Source organism: Saccopteryx bilineata, chromosome 11 (genome assembly GCF_036850765.1).
Source record: "Saccopteryx bilineata isolate mSacBil1 chromosome 11, mSacBil1_pri_phased_curated, whole genome shotgun sequence".
NCBI classification, from domain to species: Eukaryota; Metazoa; Chordata; class Mammalia; order Chiroptera; family Emballonuridae; genus Saccopteryx; species Saccopteryx bilineata.
Genome location: NC_089500.1, coordinates 80957541 through 80980030, shown reverse-complemented (window position 1 = coordinate 80980030; position 22490 = coordinate 80957541). Strand labels below are relative to the sequence as shown.

Genomic DNA, 22490 nt, shown 5'->3' with positions numbered 1-22490 from the left:
GCCATATAACATTGTATAAGAAAATCTGTTTGCCCTGGTCAGGTAGCACACTTATTTATAGCAGTGTCTCGACACACCAAGGTTGTGGGTTTGATGCTTGTTCAGGGCACAGACAAGAATCAACCAATGCATGCATAAATAAGTGGAACCACCAATCTATGCCCATCTCTCTCTGTCTCCCTTCCTCTCTCTCAAAAATCAACAAATAATAAAATTTATAATTATATTTAAAATGTGTTGCTTCTATGTTAAAGGGTCACATTCAAAATTAACCCATGTTTTAGGATGTATATACCAAGGGACTGATCTGTAATTGAAGGCCGATTTCCCATTTTTCTGAAAAGGTATTTCCAACATCTCAGACAACCCCAGTACTGACTAGCTCACTGGTTAACAGTCTAATTGAAGGGTTTTAAAAAAAAATGTTTATTTTTTAAATTGAAAGGTTTTTAATTTATCTTCTAAAACCTGCTGTTCTGATTGAGCTAAACATTGTGGGTTTGGTACACCATAAACCAGTGAATTCTGTTCTTTTATTGTAAGAGGTCTTCAAACAAGAAAAGACTCCTGGGCCCCGGCCAGGTGGTTCAGAGGAGACAGGATGGATCCCCAGTGAGGGTACATATGAGAAACAACCAAACAGTGCACAAACTCAGTGGAAAACGACTTGATGCTTCTCTCTCTCTTATCAGTGGGGGTGGGAAGACTCCTCGCTCTCCAGGAAGGCCAGTAACAGGATCCTGAGGGTGACAACCAGAACGTATTGAACCAGACACGGCCTGGGGATCTCTCAGGTCTCTTGACCTTTAATCCCCCTAAAAATTCCCTTCAGAAATACCTTCCTTAAGCCCGCATCCTGACAAAGCGTTTCTCCCCTGTAAAGTCCCAGAACCTATGCAAGTCTCCAGAAATGAAACTAACCTTCTGACAACCCTATTCCCAACGTGGGAATAGAATCACTAATTATTGAGGCCGCTAGGGCCCACTCACCCACACCTCCTCTGGAAAGTTCTGAACAAAGAGGTTCAGGTGGCCACTTGGTTTCACTGCTGAGGCTGGTCAGTACCGCACAGCCTCAGCCAAAACCAAACAAATACGCCCATAAAGAGGTCCTTTCTATTAGGTAAAGGACCACCGGCCAGTAAGCCCGGGACGAGCTGCCCCTGCCCACTGCTTCGTCTGGCATCCAAACCCGACAGAGGAGCCCCCTTGGAGGGACCGGATTTGTTTACTCAACTCAAGGGGTTCGCAGCTTGGGGTGCTCTATTCAAGAATAAGATGTGGCTGTCACAAGGCCGTTTTATTTACTTGCAGCAAGTGAAGGAGACAGGTTCACATCAACACGCTGTCAACCAGAGGCAGGCTCGGCGTGGCTTAGGTACAAACACTCTTTGGTCAATTACACGTTGACTTCTTTGCTGTTGGCTGCACTTACCCGGTTCGGTTCCGGACAAGCTGAGCTGATGACAGCTGCGTCTACGACCTACTGTTGTGCATTTGAACCCTGAGCAAGAATAGCAGGAAGAGCCGCCCGCACCTTGAGACCCTCGTCCTAACATTTGGGGATCCTCCCTTTCTTCCTGGTCCTTCGGAGTGTTTTTTGTTTGTTCTTTTCAGGACGGGCGGCATCCATCTCTGCGACTCCTCTCCTGCGTCCAGTTCCCTTTTCACTGCCTTGGAGAAAGTGAACCGAAGTCGGGAACCGCCGGACAGACAGCCAGGTCTCTCCCACATCCGGGCCCTCGGCAGCCGCCACAGAACAGCGGTGCCTCGGTGGCTCCGCCCAGAACCGCCCAGCAGAGCCTCTGCACGCATGCGCGGGGCCCCGCCCCTTCCCGAGGCGTGGCCCCATTGGTGGAGAGCTGGTGGGAGGGGCGCCCTGTCGCCGCGGGCGGGCTGCCACGTGACTCGCGGGGCGGGGCTGCGCCTCCGCCTCCGGCCGGGCTGAAAGGGCTCGCGCAGCCGGCCTGGTCGGCGTGGAGGCGCCGTGGACGGCCCGGCCCCCAGCTCCGCGGCCCGGCTCGCGAGAGGGAGCTGCTCCCGGCTCTCGTCGGCCCCAGGTTGGCTTCCCCTCCTCGCCCGAGGGTGGGGTCTTTGCGTCTGCGCGGCCGCCCCGGACCCAGTGTCCGCAAGTAACCGGAAGTGCGGCGGCGGAGGGGCCGCGGGGCGAGCGGGCCGCGGGCGGGGGGGGGGGCGGTGGCCGGGCCGGGCGCGGCGGGTCGGGTCCGGCAGGGCCGGGCCGGGCGCGGCGGGCCAGGGACCCGCGGCCTCGGCCTGGAGCCGCCCTGCTCCGCGCGCCCCTGCGGCTCCGCGACTGCGACCCCGGACTGAAAGGCGGTCAATGAAAAGTTGAAAGACGAGCAGCTCCGCGCGGGGTGTTCCTGCAGATGGTCACGGGGAACACTGCCGGGCACTTCTCGGAGCGGCCGGTGCCTTTCGTGGTGGGGAAGAAACCGAGGACGTTGAATAGGGGAGTCCCTCCACCCCCGTCTTTAATGCTGAGATGAGTTCTGCTGCACTGAAGCCAGATGCGGGAGAGTCGTGCCTTAGCCATTTTTGGAAACCTACATTTTATGTAACTTTATTATACATGTACACTTACCATGGGTAGGAGGATGGGGCCCTTGACCTGAGAGGTTGACCTCAAATAGAAAGCATTGAGCAGAAGGACAAAAATGAAACCAGCAAAACAGGACTCTAGAGGCTTTACTGTGGAGTGAGTTATTCTCCAGAAGGATTCTTGATATTTTGCCTCGAGCTGGCTGGGAAGGAACTATGGCTACCAGTGGCAGGTACTCCTTGCGGGAGAAACAGAATGCAAGTAAAGGTGGGAAGAGGAAAGAGAATGTTTGAAAGATGCTGACCAGACTGGGGAGAAAATGGAACCAATAGTTAGATGTCCAGCTGCAGAAAAATTATAAATTTCACAAAAATCACAAATGTCTGCAACATTGATTTTTTTTCCCCCTCTAGGAGAGGGAAGAATTGTGTGGTGTGAACAGGTATGGACTAGACATGTTTTGGTCTGTTGTTTCGGTCAGTGGCGTAGCAGGTTGTATGTTTCTATATAAATGTGGATTTTGGAGGGTGAAGAGAGGAGCCCTAGAGGGGACAGGAAGGAATGGGAGAGGATACATGAAAAGAGAAATGGTCCTTTTTTAGCTTGTGAGATAGCAGTGATAAAACTGGGTCCTAGTATACCAAATTAGCTGTATTTTATACTCCGTTCCAACATGTATATTCACAATAGACTTGTAGTAATTGCTTCTTGATTGATTTGCAGCCCCCTAAAAGGCAGTATGCCCAACGCTTAGGCAGGCTCAGGAGTCAGAAGATAGCAATTTAAGTCCTATCTCTATTACTTACTAGCTGTGACATCTTGGGTAATTATTTAACTGTCCAAAGCATCAGGATTTCTATCTGGAAGGATGCAAACATTTGTATTAACATCAACTTTACAGAGCTCTTTGGAAGAGTAAATGAGACAATCATGTAATCAGTGAAAAATAAGTTAGATAATCCTAACTTAGGGCCTGATAAAGTAAGAATTATCTTTTTTCTCTTAAGATAATGCTTTATGGACTTTGCTTGCTCCACATAGCCTTGGACTGTAAGGTAAACCTTGAGCTTTGAAGTTTTCTCTCTCTTCTCAGCCTGTGTACTTGGACTTTTATTGCCTGACTGCTCCTTCTGTGCACTCTGATTGTAGCCACGGAAGAGAGAACCAGTCTCTTCCTACAGGAGGGTCCCCTGAAGCTAAGACTGGAAGAATACATTTAGGTTTGAAGAGAACCAGCCAGTCCTACTAGCCTAGCTGATTGCAGTGCTGCAGGGGTTCCAAGGGTGATGATGACCCTTTTTTTGTTCTGATTTTATTCATTCATATTTTTCATTCATTCAGCCAGTTTATTCCAGATGCTGGGGATGTTGCAGTGACAAAAAACTATAAGTCCTAAGTCTAATGAAAGTTATATTCTAGTAGGAGAAACAATTTAACAAATATAAAATATATGCCACAGAGTTGGGTGATGACAAGTGCTCTGCAGAGAATCGAAACAGGGTAAGGGGACATGGCTATGTCAAAGAAAATCATCAGTGTGTGCCTCATTTTGAGGAAGTAATTTTCAGTCAGGCTCTTGAATCAAATAAAGGAGCAAGTTCCCCAGGGGAAGAGCATTCTGGGCAGAAAGAAGTGCAAATGTTCTGAGGTGGCCTCTGAGGCTTGAGATAGGTGGAGGAGCCACGTTACATAGAGCTGTGACAATTCTGCATTTATTCTGAGTGTGACAGGAGAAAATGACAGTATTTTAACTAGGAATTGTTATAATCTACTTAGAGTTTTGATAACTAGACTGTATTTTATTTGCCAGGTGCTGACATCTAAAAGACTTAGATATGGATAAGGAAATTATTCCCGTATTTAACAAGTTTTTTTCTTCTTTGTGCCCCACAGTTGTTGGCTACATAGGGCAAAGACCCTGGGCTGATAACTTGAGGAAATACTCAACATTTCTCCATATTTGTTTTTGTAGTTTTTGCTTAATCTTCATATTAATCATAACTTGCTGAGTTATTTTATTATTTATTACTTAGTTATTTTCAGTGTATTTTGAACAGTGTTTTATGCAAGGGGCAGGCACAGAGGATGGGCTCAATGAATGTAAGGGTATTTGTGCATGTGAAGGTGGAATTAAGAAAATAATAGAACCTGCCATTTATTGAGCACCTGTTGAGACCCAGATATTGAGCTGAGTCCTTTACTGACACTCTCAGTTCTCACAGCAACTCCTCAAAGCATGTAATCGTAGATTACCGACTTGATCAAAGGGGAAATTGTAGCTGAAGGATGTTAAGTCACTACCAAGTTCTCACAGCTAAAAAGAGCACAGTGGGAACTTGAACCCAAATCTGATTTCAGAACTTGCATATTTAATTTTAACTAGCACAGTATGCCAACTCTCAGCTACCATGCTCCTTAAAACAAACAAACAAAACACTTTTAATTTTGAAGTAATTTGAGACTAACAAACATGTTATACAAATAGTGGAAAGAATGCCCATACAACCTTTGCCCATAGTCCCTAAATGTTAATATTAAAAAAAAAAAAGACTAATTTATTGATTTTAGAGAGAGAGGAAGGGGGGGGAGAAAGAGAGAGAAAGAGAGACAGAAACATCCATCTGTGTCTGTATGCACTCTGACCAGGGATGTGTATTGGGCAACCTGGCCAGGGCCCTAAATGTTAACATTAATGTTTGCTTTATGATTTTGTCTACTTACACACAGATATGCATTTGCATCTGACTCAGCAGTCTTCTTCTAGAAATTGACTCTGAAGTTGCACCTCCAGCAATATGAAAATACACAAGCATAAAGTTATGCATCGTAACAATGTGTTTAATTTCAAAATACTTAAAACAACCCAAATGCCCATATGTAAGAAAGTGAATGAATAAACTTGGTGTATCCACATATAATTGAGGTATTATGCACCTGTGAAAGAGACTAAAGAAAATCTTTATGAATTGATGTGGAGTGATTTCTAGAATAAATCATGTTTTATTGTTGTTGTTTTTCTTAACAGAGGCAGAGATAGACAGGGACAGACAGACAGGAACGGAGAGAGATGAGAAGAATCAATCATTAGTTTCTCGTTGCGCATTGCGACTTCTTAGTTGTTCATTGATTGCTTTCTCACGTGTGCCTTGACTGTGGGCCTTCAGCAGACCGAGTAACCCCTTGCTGCTGGAGCCCAGCGACCTTGGGTCCAAGCCGGTGAGCTTTTTGCTCAAACCAGATGAGCAGATGAGCCCGTGCTCAAGCTGGCGACCTTGGGGTCTCGAACCTGGATCCTTCCGCATCCCAGTCCGACGCTCTATCTACTGAGCCACCACCTGGTCAGGCAATAAATCATGTTTTAAAAAGCAACAGTGTAAGAGAGTACATTACATTTTAGGTTAAGAATATATATTATATGCAAAATGTAAAAAAATATCAAAAATTATTTTGTTAGTAATTTTCACATCGATACTGATAAAAGGCTATAACATTTTTTAATACTCTATCAGATTTTATCAGTGTTACACTTTTTTTCCCCTACAAAAGAATAAGTCTTTATTTTTTAGTGGCCTGGAAAACATTTATGAAGCATCTTTATGAGTTTGTTAGAATATCCTTATGAAACAATCTAGGGCAGCGGTTCTCAACCTGTGGGTTGCGACCCCGGCGAGGTCACCTAAAGCCATCGGAAAATACATAATGCATAATCAGGTATTTACATTCCGAATCATAACTGTAGCAAAATTACAGTTATGAAGTAGCCACCAAAATTATTTTTTGGTTTGGGGTCACTGCAACATGAAGAACTGTATTGCGGGGTCACGGCATTAGAAAGGTTGAGAACCCCTGATCTAGGGCTAGCATTTTATATAGGATAGTTCCTTAATAACTTTTCCTATTCTGTGCATATTGGTGTGTTTTAAAACTTTCTGGCTTTGCCCTGGCCAGTTGGCTCAGTGGTAGAGCACCGGCCTGGCGTGCAGAAGTCCCGAGTTCAATTCCCGGCCAGGGCACACAGACATAGGAGAAGTGCCCATCTGCTTCTCCACCCCTCCCCCTCTTCTTCCTCTCTGTCTCTCTCTCCCCTCCCGGCAGCCAAGGCTGCACAGGAGCAAGGTTGGCCCGGGCGCTGGGGAGGCTCCGTGGCCTCTGCCTCAGGTGCTAGAATGGCTCTGGTTGCGGCAGAGCGATGCCCCAGATGGGCAGAGCATCGCCCTCTGGTGGGCATGCCGGGTGGATCCCGGTCAGGCGCATGCGGGAGTCTGTCTGACTGCCTCCCCATTTCCAACTTCAGAAAAAAAAAAAAAAAAAAAAAAGGTTTAAAACTTTCTGGCTTTATTGGTGGTTGATTTGGGTCCAGGTGTTCTCCCCCTTCCTTTCTACTCTCCTCCTTCCTAAGAATTGTTCCAGGGCCCCTTCTTCCAGTCCCGTGTGCACACTAAGTCTTCTCCTTGTATCCTGCTCTGATCAGAACTCTAAGAAATTTGTGCTTACAGTGGTTTTTTTCTTTCTGACAGTGAGCTTTATTTAGATTGGTCCTGCCACCAGTAGCCCAGCTCTGTTGTATGTCCACCGAGTGAAGTCAATTAAATCACTGGCATGGAACTCCATAGGTTTTCAGAAAAATCCCAGCTGAATTTGTTTTATAGTTTTTCTGACTCCTGCGATTCAACCTTTATTGAGTTCAGCTCGGGGTACAAAAGGGGACAACAAAATAGAGAACTCACTGCAGGTCGGGCTGTGCTCCCGTGATCTGCGCGTGCTTGGCTCTTTGATTCCCCAGCGCTGGCTGAACCGCCCGTGCAGAGCTCAGCGTTGCGTTTTCTGGGAGAACTGGCTGGCGTGTACTTACTCCGACTTTCCTGGGACCAGAACCTTGAAACATGTCGTGTTAATACTGCAGCTGTGGACTAAGTGTAACTCCCCTGGGCTGTCTGCGTGTCAGCAGTTCTGTGTTTGCTTCTCGTCCTCAACAGCAGAAGGGTTGTTGAGGGAACTGAAAGTCTGGTGACCTGGGACAGGCAGCTGAGAGCTGCTGAGGGAAGAAATCAGTGGACAGGCGTGGCTGTCTACCTCCTTCTGCAGTCTACTGCATCCTGCATTGTTCGTGGCTGAAATAGAAATGAACTTGGTCTGTTGTAACTTGTGAATAACCATAATGGTGATAATGGCATGCCCTGCCCTGCAGAGAAGGTGGGGGTCGTGGCATCCCTGGGGACACGGTGGTCCCTGATGTACCTCAGACCAGGGAAGCCGGAGCTCCTGGGGGAAGATGATGCCACAGTGTTTCAGTGAGGTTAGTGGGAGGGGACTTTCCTGCAACACTGTTAGAGCCCCAGGCCAGGGGTGGCTTATCGATTCTTCATTGTCCTTTTTGTCAGAGTCAAAGAGGATAACAGGACTATGAACATTCTCTTCAGAATTGAACTTAAGGGGTTATATAAGGAAACCCATCTGCTTTATAAATTTTTAATTTAAGATTTTATTTATTGGTTTTAGAGAGAGGAGAGAGAGAGAGAGAGAAGGGGGGAGGAGCAGGAAGCATCAACTCATAATACGTAGTTGCTTCTTGTGTATACCTTGACTGGGCAAACCCAGCGTTTCAAACTGGTGACATCAGCATTCCCAGTCGACACTTCATGCTCTGCACCACTGCAGGTCAGGTGGCAAAGTCCATCTGCTTTTTTAAAGGAAACAATCCACTTTTTCAGGTTAAGTAAAATGATCTAGTGCTAAAGCCTCTCATTATGACTGTCCTTGTGTTTTACAGAACGCGATCTTCCTTCAGAAGTCATATTTTCAGGACCAGGATGCCAATGCTGCTTTTTCCTTCATTTACATTCTAGGTGAGCTCCCGTTTCCTCAGCTTTTTTAAATGTACCTTCTTTCTTCTAAACCCGTCTCATAAGACCGGCTCCCACCCTGTGGCATACAGCCCTGGTCCTTGACCAGGTGAGGACAAAAGCAGACATGCAGTAAGCTGTGTGCCTGAATGACAGCAAGGAAAGAGCAGCGGTCAGAACAGACATCCTGCCGTCTTCTCACCACAGACAGCAGATCAGTGGATTCTGTGTGCACTGCATGGGGTGGTCAGCGCTGTGGGAAAACAAAGGAGCAAAGGGGAGTTTGCTGGGCAGGCACTGCTCAGCTGGAGAGATGGGAAAAGGAAGAACCCAGGTTTGAGACCCCTCGGGTCAGGAAAGAAATAATTATTCCTAGTACTTTCCATATGTACTGCCGATTGGTTTTATATTAGCAAAGAGAGAAACTGATTTCAGCACCTGAACAACCTCGGGCACTCATAGAATCTGATACAGAATTTCTGTGTTTTCTACAGTGGTTTAATTTTGTGCATTCTTTTCTTAGTTATAGGAATATAAGTAATGTTGCTCCTTTGTCTCACAGTGTTGGAAATATCAAGTAAGGAATTAGTGTGTATAATGCTTGAAACTTGTAGAAACAAACAATTCATGACTCAAAGGCCTAAAACAGGTGTATCTTTGCAGTTCTTATCAGGAAAACAACGATGAAGAAGATGGTGGGTCAAGACGACCAGTGGAACACTCCCTAGGAGAGAGCCATAGAGATGTACACTTCAGAAGAGAGAGATAATCAGAGAACTCAGAGAAGGAAGCTGTATTATGTGTGCCCTCAGAGGGGTCAAAAGATTTTTATTCGTGTGCATGAGACTACTCAGATAGATGATCAACTATACCAGTGCCTTGAACGTGAGCAAAACTTCTGTGAAAACTTAGCTCTTATTATGTGTGAGAGAATCCATACTGGGGAGAAACCTTATCGATGTGATATGTGTGAGAAAACCTTTGTCCAGCGCTCAGATCTTACTTCACACCAGAGGATCCACAATTATGAGAAACCTTATAAATGTAGCAAATGTGAGAAGAGCTTCTGGCACCACTTAGCCCTTTCAGGACACCAGAGAACACATGCAGGCAAAAAATTCTACACGTGTGACATCTGTGGCAAGAATTTTGGACAGAGCTCTGATCTGCTTGTCCACCAGCGAAGCCACACGGGCGAGAAACCGTATCTGTGCAGTGAGTGTGATAAATGTTTCAGTCGAAGTACAAACCTCATTAGGCACCGAAGAACTCACACTGGAGAGAAACCATTTAAGTGTCTGGAGTGTGAAAAGGCTTTTAGTGGAAAATCCGATCTCATTAGCCACCAGAGAACTCACACTGGCGAAAGGCCCTACAAATGTACTAAGTGTGAGAAAAGTTACCGACACCGTTCGGCCTTCATTGTTCATAAAAGAGTTCATACTGGGGAGAAGCCCTATAAGTGTGGTGCCTGCGAGAAATGCTTTGGCCAGAAATCAGACCTTATTGTCCACCAGAGAGTCCACACAGGGGAGAAGCCCTATAAATGCTTGGAATGTATGAGAAGTTTTACTCGGAGTGCCAACCTAATCAGGCACCAGGCAACTCACACGCACACTTTTAAATGCCTTGAATATGAGAAAAGTTTCAGCTGTGGTTCGGACCTTATCGTGCATCAAAGAATTCATATGGAAGAGAAACCACGTCAGTGGTCTGCATGTGAGAGTGGCTTCCTCCTAGGTATGGGCTTCGTTGCACAACCGAAAATGAGAACTCAAACAGAGGAGCTGCATTATCAGTACAGTGTGTGTGATAAAGGCTTCTGCCAGAGCTCAGCCCTCCTTCAACATCAGACGGTCCACATCGGTGAGAAACCGTATATCTGTAACGTGGGTGAGAAAGGGCGTGAGCTCAGCCTCCCCCATGCATCAGAAGCCTCACAGACGTCTTGGCCAGACAAGAAGTTTTAACACCATAAAGAAACATATTTATGAGTCAGAACTCATTAAGATGAACAGTAGGCAAATCTTAGACTTTTCTAAGAACTCAGACTTCAATGGGACCAGAAAATCTGCAATTGTAGGAAGTTGGGAAATTGTTTACCCAGATTGCTGCCCTAACAGAACACCTATCAGTCACTCCAGTGAGAAACCTTCAAAAGCCTTGAGGTTTGGAAAAGCTTTGAATTCATATCTGATGACCCACAAGAGGACTCGTATTGCTGGGAAACCCTGCAGATGCAGAGAGTGAGAGTTTCCTAGCAACGCTCAGTCCTCTCCTTCAGAGGGAATTCACACGCCCTCTGGTGTGAACAGTGCTTCAGACAGTGTACACAACTCACTGGACTTCAGAAAGCCCACACTTGGGAGAAACCCCAGCAAGTGTGAACATAGCTTCCAACAGAACCATGACTTTCTTACCCATCAGAGAAGCCATAGTGGTGAAAATTTAGGTATTTGTCTTGAATGTGGCAAAAGCACTAGATGGAAAGCCTTCTTGGGTTTGCACCAACAGCAAACAACAATCTGAGAAGAGACGCTACAAAGCCTGAGAGAAATCTGTCAATGATCAGCTCTTTGGTATACCAGGGAACTCACATGAGTGAAAAACCCCGCAAATATCTCCAGTCTGAGAAAAGCCTTGCTACAAGAAACCTCTACCTTTGGGGCCCAAAGAACCTATACCCTGCAGAGAATTTTTCTCTAGTGAGAGATCTAACCGTGGACTGTGTACATAGAATAGGTTTGAGAATAGCCGTGCTCATAGTTAGCTGACCCATGTGGTAGAGGTGACTTTTAATGAAGTCATGTAAAGTTTTTAGATACCCAGAAGCTTGTTGTGGGAGGAGCTTGGGCAGGTCAGAGCAGGCCTGATGGGAAACTCAGGTAAAGATGCTTTTCTTTCATCTGAACCACTTCATTAATGATTGCTTGACTTCCTCTTTTTGAAATTTGGAAATCCAATAAAGGAAAGGACTGAGCCCTTGTGACAGATGGTGTGGCATGTGTTACTGCTGGGGAAAGGAGAACACTGACTTTGCCTCTTGACTTTAAATTTTTTGTTATTTTTTTAAAATTCTTGTCCAGATTGGGCCTGGCGTTTGGAGAGTAGCTTGGGGAACTTACTGGCAGTGGAAGAACGAAGCAGCTAGGGAGCAGTTGTCCTGGGTCAGAACTCCGTTTCCCCTTTGGAGGGGCAGCCTCATTGAGAGGCTGCATTTTACTCAGTACTTTGCTTCGTGTGAGCTGAGGCACATCCTCGGAGGTCTGCTTTCTCTGAGTGCCACTGGCATTTAGAGTTTCCACTTAGAGATTCATCTCTTTCAACTCAGAAATGCAGATTCCAGGATAATTATGATGTTGCTAGTATCCACATCTTTGACTTCACGGAGCACCCTTTCTAACGATAATGTATCATCAGCTCTGGGAGGGATGGCTGAGGGCTTCCAGAGGGAGGGTTAGGCCTGCACAGAGAGTAACTCACGGTGACGCCTTGTTAGTGGAGGAACCATGCTTCTTGGTTTTGATGATTCTAACTCCAAAGCTGGTGTTCTTTTCACTCCATGGTCCTGCTACTCTTAGCACATCCAGTCCCATAACAATATGCCCTTCCTTTATTTTAGTTCTGCCAAGAATAAAGAAAATACTTTTTATTCCCAGGGAAAGGACTGCAATCACCACAATATAAGGTATTTACTTGGCTTGGAACATAGGATTTTAAATGCTAGAAGGGAAAAGTAGTTGCCAGATTCATCAGAGGTTTAAGGATAAGCACTTATCTCCAATTTAACAGAATAATTATTATATTTAACATTCTCTAGTACTATAGTTAATCCAGGGATCTATAAATGAACACCCGAGTTTCCCCCCTCAGATTAAGAGACAGTTAATAAAAGTACTTAATGCTGCAGTATTGGGATTCTAGAACGGTGGATGAGTATTTAGTTGCTAGTTGGAGTCTGGTTGACGTGAGCAGATCCTTGAGCTCCAGGAGCAATGGCTGAACTCATGGAGGTGGCCAGTGAATACTTGGTGTGTGGCTCTAAGCGTTGATCCTAATGACTGACTGATGATGTTGATAATCTTAGGGTCCGTGGATATAACTCATAGTGACAGTAAGGAATCTGACTCTAGGGGTTTTTTTCTTTTAGAAACAGTCTTGAAAGGTTATTCAATCATATGTGTTTTAGTATTTTCATAAGTAGCTCTTATGCCATGAATGTTGGTTGCCCAGTGTGGTAAAACACACAGGTATTATTTTTCTTTGGTGAAAATCATGCCTATCACTAGTATGTGTGATAACTAACACTGAAATAGTATGGGCGTATGGCACAGTGGTATTGAAAATAAGTCCTGTGGCTATTTACTGGTTATTAGAGAGAACTTGCAGGAGACAGAGCTGGTATCATTGGCAGGGTAAGGACTTGACCCTTCTCTCAGCTAATCTCACTGGTAACTGTCTCTAGTCTTTAAGTAAGTTAAAGATGGACCATCCCTCAAACACAGAACTTTGTGGGTTTGAAACCGGTCCAAGGTCTTTTGGGGAACAGGTGTTGGTATTATTGATATAGAATAACCTGAGGTTGGGGGGACCACTTGGGAGCCTGTAACCAACCAGAACTAGAGGTAATTTCTGGGATGGATGGAGGTTCTCTTGAAACAGTGCCAACCTAGATCTACCTCAGGTAAGTAGAGTAACTTTCAAGATGTCAGACCAAACGGGACACCTATATTCAATGTATTCCTATGCTTTAATGTTTTTGTTTCCCCTTAATTCTTAAATAAACATGTTTTGAAAAACTCCATTTTGTCTCTACTGTACTAAAAAAAAGCTTTCCTCCTCCACTTGAATCAGAATAGAGATATTCAGGAACTCCTTTACAGTGTATATGTGTATCATCAATTCCTCATGATGTAACTTTAATAGCTTACAATTTTGTCAATTATACCTCAATAAAGCTGAAAAAATAAAAGGATGAAGTGGATATTCATGTGGCCCTGAGTCCTGGTGGTGGTGGTGATAGTCACTGGACCTCTCTAGACTTCCAGGAGTGTCTCGTGTGAAGGCCAAGAGTGCAGGAAACCTGAAGGAGTGTGGTCCGTTCTCTGGACGGGCCCTTTCAGAGCCTCCCCGTACAGAACGAACAGCATGGGGAGGAGTAACAGCTTTATCTGACCATGTTGGGGTGAAATCAGTAACCACCAATGCTCCATTAGTGACCCACGTGGAGTCCAGTACACGTGTTCATCACAGATGTTAAACACACCCAGGTTTCCAAAGAAAGACGCTTGGAGAAAAGGGTGTCCAGAGCAGTTCAGTTCTCAGCGAGGATTCCCAGGCTCCACTCCCTGGGCAAGAGCGCTAGTACTGTTGCATCAGCATGAGAACTCAAACATGCCCATGGTGAGGAGTGGAGATCTTCAGGTGTGACGGGGCAGAGGGTTAAAGATCCTTTTCAAAATAATTAGGTCCTATCATGAAACACGTCCTTCTAGAGGTGTTGGGCAGACAGGTCAGCCCAGACAGCTCTAAATGATCAGGGAACACTTTCTCTTTCCTCATTCTGGTTTATAGTGTTCCTTACCTATAAATGTATAGGGTTGAGGTTTGTGGGTGAACATAGGAAAGAGCAGAGACCCCTCCAGCCAACATTTTCTGTATCTGACAGTTATTCCAATAATACAGTCCAGCTTACCTGTACAAGAATTACAGTGGGGGTGGGACCTGGGTTATGGAAATCATAAACGAGTATTTACTTAACATTGGCGCCCAATAGGTTTCTTCCGACCTGTGTTCTGAGGAAGGGTGTGGGGGGGGGGGGCGAGAGGATAAATATCCTCACTGAGGTTCAAAAAAGGTGAGACTTTAGGATTCTCAGAATCCATTCAGCTAACTTCTAATTTAGAATAAGTTACACCGTGATACTATAGCATAGAAAAGCTGGAAACCTATACCCTACCACTAACCATGCATAGTTGTTGAGGTCCAGAATGAAATGATATTATCAAGGTCCCACAGACTTACGGTTATTGTATAGATTTATCAAAGCAAGCTTGAAAATTTTAGAACTCAACACATCAAATGTTCAAAATTGAAGAGGATTCAAACACACCTGAACATAACAAAATGTGTTCACTTTTTTCTGGTATGATACATACATTTTTTTCTTTTGATATATTTCTTACAGGTTTATGTTTCACTAGTTCATTAAAGGAGGTTGTGCAGTTATCTCTAAATATATCTTTTATAATGAAGTTATAATCTAACATTTATTCTTAGTTCTTTGATTCTAATGTTCTTTAACACAGGTTGCAGTAATTGCCGTCACAGGTGATTGCTGGAAACTTGGGTCTCTGTACCAAGCTCAGTAGAGAGGTACTATTAAAAAAGTGGTCAGGGATTCATTAACTGAAGTATCTTCTGGGAAGCAAAAAATTTAATAAGCATGGCAGAGTCAAAGATTCGGGGAATCCAGTTTAAAGTATTAAAATTTGTGTGTGTTTTGGGGGATCTAGGGGCAAAGTACCAAACAGTGAAAGATGAAAATGATCATAATTAACAAACTCAAAAGGACAAAGCTGTTTAGTTACCTTGGTGACATCTGACAGATACACATTTGTATGGGGAAAAATTTATATGGGGAAAAATGACGCTCTATCCACTGAGCCACTGGCCAGGGCCAGAGAGAGTCAGAGAGAGGGATAGATAGGGACAGACAGGCAGGAACGGAGAGAGATGAGAAGCATCAATTCATTGCGACACCTTATGATGATGAGCAATTCTTCATTGCGACACCTCAAAATGATGAGCAAATCAGTTAATATATAATCAGTCAACACTAATTAATTGAGCCATACTTGTGACAAGTGTTGTCTCCTACCTGTAAAGTTAAAATCATAACACAACAAATTGATGCACATCTGGAATTAAAAGCACTTCTGGTAAACCCAGGATGTTTTACATAGAAAATAGAACCTGGTAATCAGTCTTATTAGATTATCTTTTCTGTAGACTAATTTACATTAGATTCCATTGTATTGAGTCAGACTAGGATCTTTCTCCTTTTACAAAGCAACCAACTATAATTCTCAGTAATCAACTGAATCATCTAATCAAGCTTCATTTAGGCACTGAAGTATTAATAAAAATATATTTTGTGCCTGGCAATAATTCATTTAAAAATCACTGTAAAATATTTTAATGATATACGGTACAAAATGATGTAATAAGCAGATACCCATTTTAACCTTTTGACTTTTCCCATTTTATTTTCTTAAATTTATTGATTTTAGAGAGGGAGAAACATGTTTGTTGTTCCACTTATTTATGAATTATTGGTTGATTCTTATATGTCCTGACTGGGGGCTTCCCCCTTGAAAGATTTTATTTACTGATGGGGGGTGGGGTGGACAAAGAGTAGTTGCTTTACTCTAGTCACTGATTGCATGTCATGTACCTTGACCAAGCAAGCCCTGGGTTTCAGACCAGTGACCTTAATGTTCCAGGTTGGTGCTCTATCCCACCACAGGTTGGGGCTATTTCTTTTAATTTATATTTATGTGACAGGAAGGGAGATAGGCAGACTCCCACATGCGCCCCGACCAGGATTCAGCCAGCAACCCCATCTGAGGTCCATGCTCAGTCTAGAGCTATCCTTAGTGCCCAGGGCCATGCTCGATGGCTGTGGGAGAGGGAGGAGAGAGAGGAGGGGAGAAGCAGAGGGTCGCTTCTCCTGTGTGCCCTGACAGGGCATCAAACCTATGACATCCATATGCCAGGCTGACGCTCTATCCACTGAGCCACTGGCCAGGGCCAGAGAGAGGGATAGATAGGGACAGACAGGAACAGAGATGAGAAGCATCAATTCTTCATTGCAACACCTTAGTTGTTCATTGATTGCTTTCTCATATGTGCCTTGAACGTGGGTCTTCAGCAGACCAAGTAACCCCTTGCTCGAGCCAGCAACCTTGGGTCCAAGCTGGTGAGCTTTGCTCAAACCAGATGAGCCCGCACTCAAGCTGGCAACCTCGGGGTCTCGAACCTGGGTCCTCCCCATCCCAGTCCGACGTTCTATCCACTGCGCAGCCTGGTCAGGCAAGGACTTTCCTTTTAATGAAGATAAATTCCAGCTAGAGTTGACGCCTTCTGTGTTACTCTGCAATCATACCACTCACTACTTACCTTTCTTGCTGTTCTGGCCACCATTCTCAGGAATAGTGTATTTTGCTGAATGTGTCTTTATAAAAGTCATGACAGGAAGATATTTATGCTTGATACACCAGATATACTCTCCATAGAATTCTTAAACTTGTATCTTTCAATTTTTAAAAGTTGACCTGTTCACCCGAACTGTGGTGGCACAGTGGATTAAGTGTTGACCTGGAACACTGAGGTTGCAGGATCAAAACCCTGGGCTTGCCCTGTCAAAGCACATATGGGAGTTGATGCTTCCTGCTCCTCCCCCCATCCTCTCCTTAAAAAAAAAAACACCCCAAAAAACACCTGTTTTAAGTTCATTCATATGAACTTTTAAACCCTGGTACAATATTCCACTATATAACATCAATTTATCCATGCCCTTATTGATAGAAATTTGGGTTGATACAAGTCAATACAATTGCAGTGAATACTTACCCATTCCTGTATAGCTGGGCAACTTAGAAGCGAGGTATAACATCTTTTATTTGTGTTCCTACTTCAGTGCATTTTCTTTTATATCTGTGGCATCTTTATCTGGTGTATCAGGGCGCTATTTATTTTTATGGACAGTATTATGCTCAAATCTGCAACAAAACCAATTTTCTTGAAACTTATGTTAAAATTATATCACCTACTACAAATGTCAATTTTCTTTTCCACTTGATTTTTGTTTTCATTTTTGTCTTTGTATCACCAGGATACAAAGTGTATGAGAAGTAGTGGTAATAGGGTGTATCTTCATTCATTCCTGATTTTCACTAGAGTGTTTTAAATGTTTCTGAATTAATTTTGAGATGTGCAGTAATATCTTCCTGAATGCCCTTCATTTGGTTAAAGAAACTTAAGTTGTAACTTACCCTACAGCCCCCTGCCCCAACTACAAGACTGTATTAAATATATAATTCTTACTTTTCTATAAATACATTTAGAGGGTAGTTCCCAAGCCAGTCCCATCCCATTAACCCTCATCCCAACTGCTAATCCTTTCTAAATGAAAAGGAGATTGCTGCAGCCCATACCTGTGGTTCTTAAATAGCTGCTTGGGGTAGCCATTATCACTCTGGCTCCATACAAGGCTCTTCCTGGGCTCAGGAAGTGGAATTTATACAGCAGGGGTCCCCAAACTTTTTACACAGGGGGCCAGTTCACTGTCCCTCAGACGGTTGGAGGGCCGGACTATAAAAAAAACTATGAACAAATCCCTATGCACACTGCACATATCTTGTTTTAAAGTAAAAAAAAATAAAACGGGAACAGATACAATATCTAAAATAAAGAACAATTAAATTTAAATCAACAAACTGACCAGTATTTCAATGGGAACTATGCTCCTCTCACCAATGAAAGAGGTGCCCCTTCAGGAAGTGCAGCGGGGGCCAGATAAATGGCCTCAGGGGGCCACATGTGGCCATGGGCCGTAGTTTGGAGACCCCTGTTATAGAGGCACCAATGGGCAGGAGGCAGGCAGCCAAGAATCAAGTAAGACAAAACAAGCATTTACAGTAGTGGTAATCATGCTATGAGTATGAATTAGGCACTTCAGCCAGGTGTGCACAGGAGTAGGAGAGGGGAGGGGAGGCCCACAAAAATGTGTGGACACTCACCAGAGACTCCTGATCTCAGAAACACAAAATGTCTCTGCATAGTCATTATTAGATAGACAGAATTCTGGACTGGGCTAGGAGGTAGAGGGGACTCCCTGCCCCTCAAGGGTCCCTGACCACTGAGGGTTCCCCCATGCTTTCTGAGGGTGGTGGGGCTCCGAAGATCCTGGCAAGGAGTCCTCGGTTGGAGCGGGCCTGGTCCTGCACATTGGCCAGGCGAGCCCGTTCACGGCCCCCTGGGCGAGCTGCCTTCCGGGCCCTTAGCTCCTGCTCGGTAGGACGCTGGGCAAAGGCCCAGGAGCCATTTGGGCGGGCCGAGTCCCCATCCGCAGCAAGGAAGCGTTTCCCGCGCTCCACACTTCGAAGATAGAAGTCAGTCTCACGCTTGGCCTGGGCAACCTCGACTCTCAGGCGCTGCCGGCGCACCTGGCGCTCAAACGCAAGATGCTCACTGAGGTGGGACCAGGTGAAACGGTGCAGGTACTGCAGATAAGAAAAACAAGAAAAGATCTGAGTCGGAGAGGTCGGGGAGGGAGAGAAAATGGGCCAACAAGAGGTCAAAGAGGTGCCTGGGCTGGGGATGGGGAGGGAGGAGGACGAGAGATGTAGCAGACAAGCCCATCCCCTCACCTTGAGGTTCCACAGGTCATAACGAAAGGGGCTGCGCCTGCGGGAGCCCATGGGCGTATTATGCAGACTGGCGGCCACACGCTTGGCTACTCGCTTGTCCCGGAACTCCACCCAGCCCTCTGTGTAGTCCTTGCTGTACTTGGACCGCTTTTTCCCTCCCGTGGCCGAGGCTGCCGCTGCCTTCTTTTTGCGCCGCACGAACCCGTCTGTGTGCCAAAGACAGAGCAGTGGTCATGGAGGGAGACGCAGCACCCACTCACTACAATGCCGCCTGCCCCGTTCTCAAAACCTGCCCGGGGCCAGGACCCTACCTCCAGGTCTTTGCTGGGGAGTGAGCTGAAAACTGCAATGTCTACCCTTTCTCCCCATGTATCACTCAATCCTTTTTCAAAGTCAACTCCTGTCAAAATATACACAGAACCACTTAAAGCTGGTGCTAGAGCTGCCATCCCGAAGGAATTGTTTTGCACGTTTATGCCTTAAACCTGTGGATGTTTAAATAGGGCAAAAAGCCCTTTGGATTGGGCCGAAAGCAACTTTGTGCCCCAAACGACTTTTGCGAAGATCACAAGAAAGCAGAGGGAATGACCACGGGACTGACGACTGCTGAACTTAAGGATTAGAAATACTGTTTGAAGTTCGCATCACTGCGTTAGCTTACCCGCACCAATAGCAACGCCTTCCTTCTCCTGATGTCACTGTCCCCTTCCTTTTCTCATCAACACCTCCTGCTTTTTTGTCTCCCCATCGTAACAATCTTTGGGTTTCTGCCTGAATAAATGCTTTCCGAACAGCTGTTCTTATTCATCTCAAGTGAACGCCCCTTGATCGGGTCTGACCTGAATGTTCTATCTGAAACCCGCACGGGCCTCCCATGCCCATCAATCAGTGCCCGTTGGAAAGCTGGGTGGGGGCGGCTGATCCTCTCCCGTCTCCTCCCCGCGACCGCAAAGACAAACGAAATGTCTTCATTTTCGTCAGAAAGGAGCTTTTATCTAGGCTGTGCTCATTTAACAAAACTGGTCAACTCGGGCCAGACAAGGAGGGGGCGGAGGCGACATTAAAACCCACATCAGCTCTCTTTAAGAGCCGCACTCACCACGGCCGGCCTCGCCCCCCTAACCCCTCGGACCCGCGCACTCACCCTCGGGCTGGAAGAAGACGCGCCCCACCTCGCCGTAGGCGCTGAGAAGGTTCCGCACGTGCAGAGGCCGGAACCGGGGCGGGAGGTGGCCCAGGTACACGATGCCTGGCACCACTCGCTTCTTGGCGATTCCCGTCGTCTCTTCGGATTCCTCCTGCTCCTCTTCTGCCTCTGGTTCCCGGTCTCTCCCTTCCAGAAGGCCCTGCTCGGAGGCTTCTGGCTCCGATTCCTCGGCATCCATGCTGGCCGAGACGTGCAGCACGACAGCCGTAAAGCACGGCGCCGTCTGACGCGCGTGGTGTGCGACAGCCTGCGGCGAGGGCCGGGGGTGAGCGGCAGGGGGCGGGGCCGAGGAGCAGGGGGCGGGGCCGGGGAGCAGAGGGAGGAAGTGGGTTCCTGCTCCGCGGGAGATTCGAACCCAGCGAATAGGTGGATCGGAGGCTCGGGAAAGCAGAAGCAGTCTGACTTCGCCGCTGGAGAAGACTGGAAAAGGCGGACCGGAAGAGGCGCTTCGGAAAAGGCTGCGCTACCCGAGTAGCTTGCAAAATACCTGTGAAACGCAGGATGGCGGATGCAGCAGGCTTTCCCGGGATTTTCGGAGTGGCTGGGAATGTCTTAGGGGCGGTGGCGATATCAGGCGTGGCTGCATAAATAGGAGACACCGCCTTATTCTGTTCTCTGCGGCCCGCTGTCATTCTCCAGGAGCCCTCCGGCTTTCTGAGCCGCCACGCTGGGCTGTTAAAGGGGCCGCACGATGGCGCTCCTGGACCATTTCCCCTTTCCTTGTGTTCTCCTGGTGACAGGTGTTGCTTGTCACCACCCTCCCGGGAGGCAAACCACTGGGCACCCCGTCGGCCGGCACTGCCTTTCAGCACTGACTGGATTCCTCGTGCTCGGAGGCTGAATTTTCTGATAACGGTTTGCGAAGTTCTGCCTTTGTAGAATGTCAAGTGTTCTCCCGGGAGGGCAGACCTCATACTGGGGGACCGGGAGCAAACCCATCCCTTCCGTTTCACAGGCAGCGATGATAAAGATCCATGGATCCGAGCGATGGGTTAAGGCGGGCTACTTTCTTTCACTCCAATTCTACACCTGCATTCCTTATAGAACGATGGAAAATAAACAGGCAGAGACCAATGAGTGGAGGCCGACTGAGTTCCGTGGCTGGGTCGATTCTGTCCAGGGAAGAGTGTTGAGAAAATAACCAGGTGGTGGTGAGAATCAAGGCAAGGCTGACATCGCGCCGCTTTTAAATGAATGGTGTGTTTCTATACACACGGAGAACTCCTATGTTTTGGACTCGTTTGTCTAAATGCGGAGGGGGAAATCCACTTTTCGTCAGCCCTGACCGTAATAAAGAAAAAGGAGGAGAGCAAGCATTAAAACATTGTAAGGATCTAGGAAGGTCCGCCCTGCATATCTGGCAGAGCCTAGGCACAGAATCACTTTCTTAAATAAGGTGTTCCACCTTCTCCATCTTAATTTTGAACCTCTTTCCCTAATTTCAGTGAAATTAGAAAATGACATTAAGTGTCAACGGGAAAGTTTCTCGTGATGCCACATCAGGCAAAGCAGTGGTTGAAGGTTGGGTGACGGACTTCCTATGGCTTGAGAAACTTGATTTTCCTGCCTGGGTATACCTGAACTTTCCTTACGAAAGGAAAGAACACTAGCTTCTGCAAAAGTAGATTTCAGTATTAAATAAACTGGTATCCAGTTTCTAAGCAGGTATTTTCGCTGACTACGTTCGGCCCACCTACCCTCTGCGGGTATCTCCAGACAGAATCCAGCTCCGTGCAGCACGTTAGAGGTGGCGCTGTTTGAATTCATCCTCGGACTGTTTGGTCATCATTGATTCGTAGTCCCACTATTAGTCCTATTGGTTTTTAGGCCAACTACAACTTATATCAGAAAAGTTAAATCGCTTCCAAATATTAAGGAGTGTAAGGGCGGGGCACTAGGACACCGCAGAGGGGAATTAGCTCAGATGGTAGAGCGCTCGCTTAGCATGCGAGAGGTAGCGGGATCGATGCCCGCATTCTCCAGTTTTATGAATAACATTGTTGAAATGTTCTCAGTTGACATCCCTTCCCTCCGGGGCCCACCGTCTATTCCATCAACTGCCACGTACTGGTGATTATTGATTATAGACAAGAGTCAGCTTTTTGGGTTTTCTCTCACGTTTGCAGGTTTGAATACAAGTTCTGAAGCATGAGAAGAAAGATCCAAGACCTTGTCAGGTACAAAATCCTCAGGCAATTCTTCCTTACCTTGATCTAATACCTTTTTGCAGATGAGGAGTCTTCAATAGGTATTCGGGATCACATTTTGTGAGACGATAGAAATAAGATGAAATGCTTTATATTGTTAAGAGAGATCTGTACCTTGTAATTCCAAAAGCAGGTAGAAAATCGCACCTATTTTTCCTCTTTATTTTTTTCTAAAATGTTTGTTTCTCTTTGTGGCAATGGTTTTCGAACCTTGCAGCACGTTTAAATAACCTGGGAGCT

At 45.9% G+C, this 22490-nt stretch overlaps 2 protein-coding genes and 1 long non-coding RNA gene across 6 annotated transcripts; 1 reads left to right on the top strand and 2 right to left on the bottom strand.

Moving 5' to 3' along the window:
* Positions 1-425: 425 nt before the first annotated feature.
* Positions 426-1781, bottom strand: LOC136315469 (uncharacterized). Its single transcript, XR_010727507.1, has 2 exons — positions 1436-1781; positions 426-740 (listed from the first exon to the last, which is right to left on the bottom strand). It is a non-coding gene; the product is annotated as an uncharacterized lncRNA (long non-coding RNA).
* Positions 1782-1919: 138 nt separating this feature from the next.
* ZNF322 (zinc finger protein 322) lies at positions 1920-12662 on the top strand. Of its 3 annotated transcripts, none has more exons than XM_066247062.1 (3): positions 1920-2060; positions 8331-8406; positions 9067-12662. In XM_066247062.1, exon 3 carries the CDS (start codon positions 9147-9149, stop codon positions 10371-10373), a length of 1227 nt encoding a protein of 408 aa, XP_066103159.1. In that variant the 5' UTR covers positions 1920-2060; positions 8331-8406; positions 9067-9146; the 3' UTR covers positions 10374-12662. The 3 variants fall into 3 exon arrangements, with proteins under 3 accessions (XP_066103159.1, XP_066103160.1, XP_066103161.1); XM_066247063.1 differs by lacking the exon at positions 1920-2060 and adding an exon at positions 2173-2792; XM_066247064.1 differs by lacking the exon at positions 1920-2060 and adding an exon at positions 2810-3002.
* Positions 12663-14970: 2308 nt separating this feature from the next.
* ABT1 (activator of basal transcription 1) lies at positions 14971-20268 on the bottom strand. 2 transcript variants are annotated; one of them, XR_010727469.1, is made up of 4 exons: positions 19981-20268; positions 18837-19042; positions 17622-18689; positions 14971-17186 (listed from the first exon to the last, which is right to left on the bottom strand). XR_010727469.1 is itself a non-coding variant. In XM_066246768.1 (3 exons), exons 1-3 carry the CDS (start codon positions 20219-20221, stop codon positions 18309-18311), a joined length of 828 nt encoding a protein of 275 aa, XP_066102865.1. In that variant the 5' UTR covers positions 20222-20265; the 3' UTR covers positions 14971-18308. The 2 variants fall into 2 exon arrangements, 1 of the variants encoding a protein (XP_066102865.1); XM_066246768.1 differs by having other exon boundaries at positions 14971-18689; positions 19981-20265.
* Between the last annotated feature and the right edge of the window lie 2222 nt (positions 20269-22490).